At 37.1% G+C, this 10,024-nt stretch overlaps 2 protein-coding genes across 2 annotated transcripts in view; both read right to left on the bottom strand.

Moving 5' to 3' along the window:
• The window catches only part of LOC103471719 (contactin-4-like), a 5,497-nt gene extending 4,784 nt beyond the window's left edge, over positions 1–713 (bottom strand). The window contains exon 1 of the mRNA XM_008420900.1: positions 570–713. Within this exon, the coding sequence (XP_008419122.1) occupies positions 570–618 (49 nt within the window). The 5' untranslated portion in view covers positions 619–713. The remainder of the gene's footprint in view (positions 1–569) is intronic.
• A 2,282-nt stretch (positions 714–2,995) lies between these two features.
• Positions 2,996–7,125, bottom strand: LOC103471290 (contactin-4-like). Its single transcript, XM_008420184.2, has 8 exons — positions 7,043–7,125; positions 6,327–6,668; positions 5,894–6,154; positions 4,423–4,749; positions 4,016–4,273; positions 3,814–3,918; positions 3,615–3,716; positions 2,996–3,506 (listed from the first exon to the last, which is right to left on the bottom strand). Exons 1-8 carry the CDS (start codon positions 7,089–7,091, stop codon positions 3,322–3,324), a joined length of 1,629 nt encoding a protein of 542 aa, XP_008418406.1. The 5' UTR covers positions 7,092–7,125; the 3' UTR covers positions 2,996–3,321.
• Positions 7,126–10,024: the final 2,899 nt, after the last annotated feature.

Genomic DNA, 10,024 nt, shown 5'->3' with positions numbered 1-10,024 from the left:
ATAGAGATGATAGGACACCTCACTAAACTTCTGAATGACCCTGCTTAAAGGAAGTAGGTACAGCAGGAACAAAACAGGTCCCAAGACCGATCCCTGCGGCACACCCCACAAAAGCCCTGCAGAATCAGACACTACATACAGTACACCACATGTTATTTAAGTCACTGGTTTTGAACGTACATTAAGATTCACAACATGAAAGCAGGAAAAAGGTTTCACATCCTTCCATTTAAAATGTGTTTCATGATTTCATAGCATTCATGTGACAGTGAATCACAACATGTTAATAGTTTCTTCAGCGTAGTGACTTACCGTGTTGGTTGTAATGAGAACTTAAATTAAGGCCAAAGTGTAAACAGTACACTTCTGAACAAATAGGGAATATTTCTCACATGGCATAAAGTAACCTCTGGTCAACTATTTATCACACTTATTTTTAAAAAGACAGGTTCTTATCCCTTATTCACTCACTTCCGCTTATTTAAATGTTGTAAAGAAAGTATATGAACGATTTGAAATTCAAAATTTTTTAAATGTTCTCATTAAACAACCAAAAACCATAAACTCACCAGGGGTGAATCTGAGTAGGGTCAGCAACAATCCAACCACGACGTTCATGACTTGACAGTAGCTGCCAGGTCATTCAGTCCGGCCCAAATGCAACTCTGAAAACTGTCAAATGTCTCTCACAAATAATAAGGGTTGAAGGAGAAACTAACTCTGTCATCTGCCGAGATGACAAAGGAAATGATGAGATCTTGGTCAGCTCATGGTACATACATGCACCTTTCACTCATCCACCCACCCCCACTCGTCCTCACCACATTCTTCTGCTACTGCAGTGCTAAAAGGTGTAAGTTTACCAAACCCTGAGAGGAAACGGATTATCTTCTGCAGCATACGTGTGGTTTGTTGTGCCACAGAGGACAGACTGATTTATGTCGTAATTTTGCCCAACGTACAGAAAAGAACTGTAAATTTTTATATCTTTGAGATGCTTTTTACCTTTTGAAAGTATATTGTGGATAATCTTGTTTCTCAAAACTTCAGTGAAATAAAACAAAAAAATATGTTTATAAAAGAACTGATACAGCATGTCAGCTTATCTGTTTTTATGTGCGTTTCTGGTGAATCTAACCAAGTTGTACTAAGTTGTTGGGCCTCGTGAGGGCTGGGAGGCAAATCAGGCCACTGAACAGAATAAAGAGGGTGTATAGAAACCACAGAGTGACAAAAATTCAGCTTTTGATCTGACCAATATGAACCACCCTCTCAGCTTTTGGAAAGTAGTTACAAAATGTTCAGGCTCAGTTTTAAAAAAAAATATGTTATCCCGATCTTAAAATAATTATACCAAAGCTAACATTAATGTTGCAGATATATATATTTTTTACCATGACTGTACAACTGACGATTCTGTTATCCAACAACATTCTCCTGAAGCGCCCTAATAAGATTTTATTTTATTTTGAACAGCTGCAGTTCATAATAAATGTATAAAACACAGACTGTCAGGGTTTACATCAGGCCATATTAGAATGACACTATGTACTTACTAATTATGTCAATTTGATTCACCAACAGTGCTCTGACTGGTAGATGTCAATAACTTTTTAATGCCAATTTTTTTGTATGTTTTTGTAATTTTTTTTTTTTCATTTTTTATCATAATTCATACTTCGTCATGTCGTCTTTATCTGGTTACAACATTTGTCTGATTATCTGAAACTTTTAAGTGTGACAAGAAAAAACCCATGAAATGTATGTTGACTGACAGAGAGGTGTGACAATGTTGAAATCAACGCAAAAAACAAGAAGAGTGATGACAAGCAAACTGGCAGTGACAGATCTGTAGATCCAGTAGGTGGCAGCATTGAGCAGGCTTACACTGAAGCGAGTTATTCCGCCAACTCATACTTATTAAAGCTGAATAAAATCAATGTCACTTCTAAAAAGTTACTGAAATAAAACTATAATGTCAATAGTATAGTTCTCTTTTATTAACTAAGTTAGTATTTTTATGGCTAACAACTCACTTTACAGTTGTTTTGTCTCTTGTTCTCTGTGCTCACATGTAATGCAGAGCTAAATAAGAGGACTTCAATTACATGATTCCAGACTCTTAACATTTTTAGAAGGTATTTATCATTTCAACGAGTCTTTGTTTTGATAGTCTTAAAAATGAATTTAAACACATTTCAGCCTAAAAAAAATACTTACTGGTGCGTTTTCTCTCAATTTCAGGTCCTTTGTGGTTGTTTTGATTTCAGTTACCTTTGTGACATACCAAAAGCCATATCTAAGCTTTGATATTAAGAAACAATGATGTAATTGCACAAAATAATTTTAGAGAAAGTAAAAGCTCTATGCTAACTTTTCTGTACATTTCTGCTTTTGAAAAGAGCCTCATGGATTAAAAATAATGGCATAGTTTATGTTAATTGTGTTCCTTAGTGATTTGCATCAATGCAACAAATTCAAACAAATTGCATTTGAAGCTTAGCCAGCGATCAAGGGTGGAGCTCAGAAGTTTTCACAGTTCACCCTCCAGCAATAAAAACTATCAACCACCCTCAGCTCTCTGACCAGCCATTAGAGCTGTTTTGCATCAATCCTTGTGCACGGTGCACCAACTCAACAAATTTATTAATTATTTTTACGCTTCCAGGCACAAGTAGAAAATATAACAGTAGACCCTGTGGTGAACTTCACCCTTGTCTGAGTAACTTTTTGGGACTTAAAGTTAGACTCAATGCTCTCCTTAAGTATTCTTGTACATTAGTTTCACACGGTGTATAATTACTAACCATTTTGCTGTTTTTACTTTGACAAAGACAGTGGATCAGTAGGCTGTCTGCCTCTTTCCTGTCATACAAGTTCACTGACCTTCATATTTTCACAACATGGGTCAGTTTTTGTTTTTAAAATAAAAAACAGCAAGAATTTCATTGTATTTTAATATTTTTTTACTTGCACAACAAACTTTATACAATTTTTAAATTAGACAGTCCGTGTAGTCAGTTTTTGTGGGGATTTTTAATTACATGTAGAACGTAAAAATGATCCCAATGTTTGCCCTATTACAAGAACGGCATAAAACTTTAAGAGGTTTTGGCACAGACTTTATGGTCTAGAAAATGTCTTAGTGTATTTTCAGCTTAGGCAAACCCCCAAAAGTTGAGAAAAGTAAAACAAGCATCAACCTTAAGTGTGTTTTGAAAAGTAAACCACATTAATTGAAAGTTTGAGGCATCCTTACTTTGTCCCGTCCACCTGATTTCAATAATGCATATTTTGTAAAGGAGACCGCAGGAACCCAGGTCACCTAACTTTACGCACTTGTGCATAGATAGGGGCTACTGCAGCTACCTCCGACTGCTGAGGAAGCTCTGAAAGTGTCTCTTGTTTGACCTCCACTTCTTCTTCCACGCTTTCCTCTGTTTGCCTCTCCTGTTGTGCCACAATCCTGACTTCAGCATAAATAGGTTCGCTGTTGTCTTTCTCCACTGCAAAATGTCAGAAAGGCATTGTTCAGGTAAACACACATTTTTTTTTCTTCTGTTCAACAAGAAATATAAATTACAAAAGCATTAAGTATGAAATCAGGTCAGTACCTTGGAAAGTATGTTTTTTCTTATGGGCGCAGATGAATCCTATTCCAGCAGCTAAGAGAAATAGCAGTGCTAAGAATACACTGGCCAATACTGCCAACAAGTCTGTTTGAGAATCAAAGAAATAAGCAAACGTAGATCTTTACAGTCACGGTTTGATTAGTGGTGTGTTTCTAGGGGACACAACATGTAGTTGCCTTACCTTCAACACTGTATGCAGCGGCGTCAACACAAAGGGTGTTCCCTTCTGCCAACACCCACTCAGATATCTGTGTCTCATTGTAAGTGCAGTTAATGAAAATGTAACCTGGGGGAAAGCAAACAATGTATGATTGTGATTGTGCCACTGTTATAGGAGTCAAGAAGTTGGTTTTTTTTTTGTTGTAGTTTTTAATCTTATTTACCACATGTAGATATGGTTTTCTCTGCTGAGAGAGAATTGAACCGATTCCAGACTGAGCAGACCAGACGTCCCGAGATATTCTGCCTCAGAACAATGACGTCAGTCTCATTACTTCCTGAGAAGAGCTCTGAGTCTGTCAGTGTGCGTCCATCCAGAGTCCAGTTGTATTGCAGACTATCACCTGCATCTGGGTGACAGGACACCTTCATCTGTCCCTGAGACAAACACTCAGGCACCAGCTTGATGGAGGACACAGGAGCTGAAAGAGAAACATTTGATTTATTTCCAGAAACTTGCAGATTTGTAGAAGAAGCACATATGTGGAAAATGCTAAGAAAATTACTAAGATGTTAAATGGAGATCTGTCATTGTGACAGATCTTCTTCCATATGGAGAAAAATCATTTACCTTCAACAATCAGCTGAAGATTTCTGTCTTCTATTTTTCGTCCGTCTGAATCGAACGTTTCCAAAGTGTAGTTACCGCTGTCATCTCTGCTGAGATTCATGATGCTGAAAGTACCATACAGAGGAATAAAGATATTTCTGCCCTCAATGTCATTTGGAGCAAAATTGTTCCATCTCCCTCTTAGGATTGTTGACGTTTTATTCTTCCATTCATATTTGGGGGTTTGTGAAGTGTTGTTCATCAGGTGAATGACCACGGTTCCTCCCAAAGCTCCATAACACTTTGCTTCGTCTTCTCCGCACTCACATTGAGTTTCATGAGTCTTATCTGGAAACATTAGACAGACAACCTTAAAAGTTAAAAAGTAATGCCTGAGACTCCACAAACTAAATTCTAAAGAAAAACCTTAGAAATGATTTCCAAGAACTCAGATTAGATTATTTTTGAGACATGATCTCAATGGTGTTACACGGTGAAGGTGTCAGGAACTGGAGCTAATTTCACAGAAAATGAGCCTGATAAAAAAATAAAAAAATATATAATAATCTGACTCGTAAAAGAATTTAAGAAAAGATTTGTCAGATTTTCATTTGAAATTGTTTCTTGAGAACGACGTACAATTCTTTCCACTTCACCAGTATGTGAAGACATTAAAATTTGTTGCTGCTACACAACGGAGTATGACAAAAAAATAAATAAAAATCCAGTAGCATATCTACTTTTGAACATTTTTTGACCTTGGTCTGCTTTGCACTTGCATCTGATGAATTTGCTTGAAAGACAACCTTTAAAATAAGATAAACTGTCAGCGTTTGTGGCCTGTGTGATTGTGTTGTGACCTATCTGTTCTGATAGGTTGTGGTATTTATTCTTACAAACTAGTGGTCAGCTTAGGATTCATGTGCCTTTAAATGAAACATAAAAAAAACGTCCTCTGGTAGGTGACCTACTTTATCTATGTGTACGTGCTTGGTTTTATAGAAAAATTTATTTTAAACTTCAAGCAGTTTAAAAAACTTTGACACTGGTTAACACATGCTTTTTTATGTTAAAGATCATTCTGTGGGGAAGCGAAGCTTTCAGCCACAATGGTCACACCATCCATCAGTGTTAGCGCCATTGCACTAACTATGCTCAGAGAAACTGCAAACATCCACCACTAAAGAGAAAGTGAACCACAATCCCATTGCTGGTTTAACTAATGTCTAAAAATTATAATTATGGGAAGTGTGCAATTGTGAATTATGCTTTACATTAAGCACCAAAGCGAGAAAATCTGACTGCATTCAAAGGTCTGATGCCCAAATGGACAGAGTGAATAAAGCAGATGCACTCTGATACATGAATAATGTTAAAACTCTGCTCCACCAAGTATGTTTAGATGATGCATACGTACACAAATGCGCACTCTCAAGTTTAAATTAAGAAGTCTATGTATATATAAAACAAAACTCAACTGTAGTCGACTAACCTTCACAAAGAGATATCCTCCTTTCTTCTGAGACACGGCTGATCTTATTCCAAACCGAGCAGTTCAGGTATCCTGACATGTTTTGTTTCAGAATAATGATGTTATTCACAGGATTTCTGTTCACAATCTCTGTGTCTCTGGTTGGTTGTCCATTTAGAAACCAGGAGTACTGAGGACTGTCCCCACCCTCACAGAGACAGGACACCTTTAACAACCTCTGAGCCACACACTCCGAGATCATACGCACAGACAACACAGGAGCTGAAAAATGCATACAGATACAAACACTGAAATTAGAACAGAAATAGCATGTTTTTATAAGGTCTCATTTAAATCATGCAAAGTTTTTCAGAATGTTATACGCCTAAGAGAAGGCCATATTATAAACAATAATTACCTAAACGAAATATGGTTATTTAAAAATCAAATTTACCTTGAACATGCAGCTGTAGAGTATTGTTTTCTTTTCTTTTCCCATCTGAATCAAAAATCTCAAGCGTATATTTACCACTGTCGCTTCTGCTCAAGTTATTGATCTTGAATGTTCCGTTATTAAGAGTAAAGACAGATCTGCTGCTCATGGTGTTGGAAATAAGCTTATTGCTTTTGACAAAAAGAATAATTTGGGTTGACTCGTTCATCATTGATGCTTCCTTCTTCAAATTGAATCTGTGTTTTTCTGAGGTTTCGTCCATCAGCTTGAAGGCCACAGTTCCTCCCAAAGCGCCGTAGCACTGAGCTCCCTTCTGTCTGGCATCACAGTAGGTTTCAGCTGCTGAAGATTAAAAAAAAAAGGTACAAAGAAGAAAAGCTTTTACCCTTTAGTTACTACAGAATCAAAAACAAAGCAAGCTAGTTGGAGCATTTGTGTGGGAAACCAGTTTGCTGAAGCAAGCCCACGGTTTCCAGAACTCTTCTTGTGTGAACATAAAGCAAAGCAGAGGATGTTTTTCATTTATGGCTGAGTTACATTGGTAAAAGACGAATGATAAGTGGTATTTAAAGCCCAAAACATTGCTTTAAACATGCCATTCATCAGCATCAGTTACAAATCAATGTCTTCAGTCATTTCCTTCAGGCAGAAGTTTCTTCAAATGTAGTGACTTGCTTTTTGCGATGAAATAAATGAATAAAACTTGAAAAACTTACCATGTGACACTTCCAGGAGCACAATCAACAGTCCAACCACAGCTTTCATATCTACCCAGGAGCTGCCACTCTGCTCAGTGCAGGTAAACTACCCAGAATGATGTAAAATGGTTCCTGTTAGTAATCAGCCTGAGAACAGAAGCCGTGGGCGCACAGATGAAAAAGGAAATGATGAGAGCGTGGTCACTTCTCAACCAAAGACGGAACACCTCCCCCCAGCCAATAGTACTGTTTTGTTATGGTAGTACTAAGAAAGCAGACTTTCTCATGTCTCTGTGGCCACAGACAGTGTTTTTGCGTCATAAACGTGACTGCTTTGCCGAAGCAGAGGTAAAGGATGTTTGCATTAGATTGACGACACTCAAGATAAAAATATTGAGGCATCTTCACCTTGCGCATAGTTTTAACTTCTTGCATCACAGCAAGAATCTTTTGAGGTTGAACCTCAGCTAAGACCTTCCTGAGCGATGGTGCTGTCTACTTCTCGCAAACCAAAACATATACGTTAGGTTATTTACTAAAATCCCCTTATGTTTGAGAGTCTGCATGCTTGGTTTGTGTCACTGTAATGAACTCGAGACCTATTCACATCCTGACGGCAATAGAGAAGAGTGGTCGCCATCTTGGGTAAAGTAAACAATGGATGACTATTCTTTCAATTTGGGTTTTGACCTGTTTTAGACATGTTTCCCTCAGAAACCTGTGGCAGTACAACTAATTTAACAATCCGTTAAAAAGGGGTGAACAATTACAGCAAGGACAAGCGTGATGTTCACAAAGTTTTCCATATTTATTCTTATCCTGTTGAGAAGTACAAGGGTACTAAAGTTAATTTCAACCATCACAAGGAGGGAAGTGGGCACTGGTCTAGATCAGAGGACCAGGGGGGACAAATGGATAAATGTAGTTACCGAGTCACTTAATATCTTGTAAGGTAACAACAAGACAGTGCCATCACATGTTGACTTCATTTCTCTTTCTCTCTGTCTCCAGTTTAGTGTTTTAAGCTACACTTTGTTGGACTTCCTGTGATTTAAAAAAATATTTACAACCATGCAGCTCTTCTTGTTCCCACTAGATGTCCTCATTGCTCACTTTAGACTCGGTGAACATCCGCTCTGTACGAGTAAAAAACCCAATTGTTTCCATTCGCCAACTCATCCTCCCAGTACATCCGCTCAGTGGTTTCATCACGGTCCATTTCTCTGTTTCCCTTCATCTTATTTTACTTTCCCTTTTTTTTGCTTGGTTATGTTTATTTTTAACATTGTGTATTTTTTTTTTTTTATAAAAAAATTAAAAAGTCTTCATCCTGAGCCAGTGTTCAGGGCACCTGCATCTGGATGCATAATAACAAGATTCCTCAAAGAACTACGATGTAAAGTTTCCACATCACCAAATAAATAACATATTTTGAAGCACCTAAAACAGGCATGAGATCAAATCAACCAATCCAACCAATCCAACAAGGCTAAAGATCACAAAGCAAGTCATGATTTAAATGTCATCATGGATTCGATATTGAATTTTAACAACTAAATCCAACCTTTAATAACAACTTAAAAAAAACAAACTTTGTCTTTGCAAATAACTGGTGCCTGCTTTTAATTTGACTGTCAAAGTCCCAGTTATCTTCAGTAAAATTAGTCATGGTAAACCAGTCCTTAAATCACTTGAAAATACAGAATTTCACATCTTGGTCTTTAAAGCACTGAAGAGTCTTCACCCTAAAAACATGTCAGAGTATCGTGTCAGATATGAACCATGTGCACGCCTCCCTACGATCAGTTCTTAACAAGAGGGGCCAGCTTTTGGCTTTTAAGCCCCGGAGCTTTGAAAACTTGAGATGTGCAGAAACTGTTTGCTTCTGTAAATCAAAACTGAAAACATGATTTTCTTTGGCATTTCCATAAAGGCCATATATGGCTTTATCATTTAAATACTACAATGTCTTAGCTTTTTATTTGTTTAGTTTGTTATTTTGTCATTTCATTTTCAATGTGTATTTTTTTGTCTCTGATTTGATTTGCCTTTAGGTCACCCCGCAGTTGCAACATTGAAACTTTATTCTAAACTCTTGTTGCAGTATTTTAGCTGTTTAACACCACGCTTTTAGAAGACATTTAATTTGAGAAAAAACTGCAGCTGGACCAACATCACAGATATTTGACACCAAGAAGGTGAGGAGGGTCCCAACGAATGAGAAGTTGACAGTCTTTTATTTAGTGTGCGTGCTTAACGTAGATCTATAGGAGTCAGATCCATTTGCAGCCGTCATTATATGTGGAAGAAAAACACTTAAGGCAGCCAACTCATGCAGAATATTTGCCACGTTTTTACTTCCCAACACTGACAGAAATTAAAGGCAGAAATTAAAATGAACTACAACAAACAAATAACGATATCAAAATGAAACAGAAAGAAAATTTACAGAAATTACCTCAGGATAACTCGACCTATAGTAGTATACCCAGAAATTAAGTAAACTGTGGTTCCAAAATGATACAGATTGAAAGCTCCATGTATTGGTTACAACAAATAATAAAAGAAAAGCTTGAGGTTATTTTGACATGAGCTGACAGAAGTGAAACAAAGTAAACGTGTCAACACACAGGACATTTTTTTTTTCCTCTTTTTAATTTTTCTTTCATTCTCTTGTTCCTCTCAGGTACTGTCTGGCTGTTTCACATTCAAAATTATTCTAATTATTGTAGATTCACAATAACTTTTGGCCATTCAATGTGTAGCGGGAGAAAGAACGCGCCACAACATAAAATCAAATACATTCACAAAGCCTGATCTTTCCAGAAAATCAGGTTGACAATCAGGTTGACTGTTAAAAAAAAGTCAACATCCAAACTAAAGTTGGACATAAAAACTTAACTTTACTTTGCACTAAGCAAAGTAAAGTTTCTCAACTGCAAAACGAGGAGAGGAAAACCACCACAATACAGACTACGGCTTGTGTTTTCTGAGGAATTA

The sequence above is a fragment of the Poecilia reticulata genome, linkage group LG10 (genome assembly GCF_000633615.1).
Source record: "Poecilia reticulata strain Guanapo linkage group LG10, Guppy_female_1.0+MT, whole genome shotgun sequence".
Lineage (NCBI taxonomy): Eukaryota > Metazoa > Chordata > Actinopteri > Cyprinodontiformes > Poeciliidae > Poecilia > Poecilia reticulata.
The sequence above is the reverse complement of the archived record's forward strand: the minus strand, read 5'-3'. Positions and strand labels throughout refer to the sequence as shown.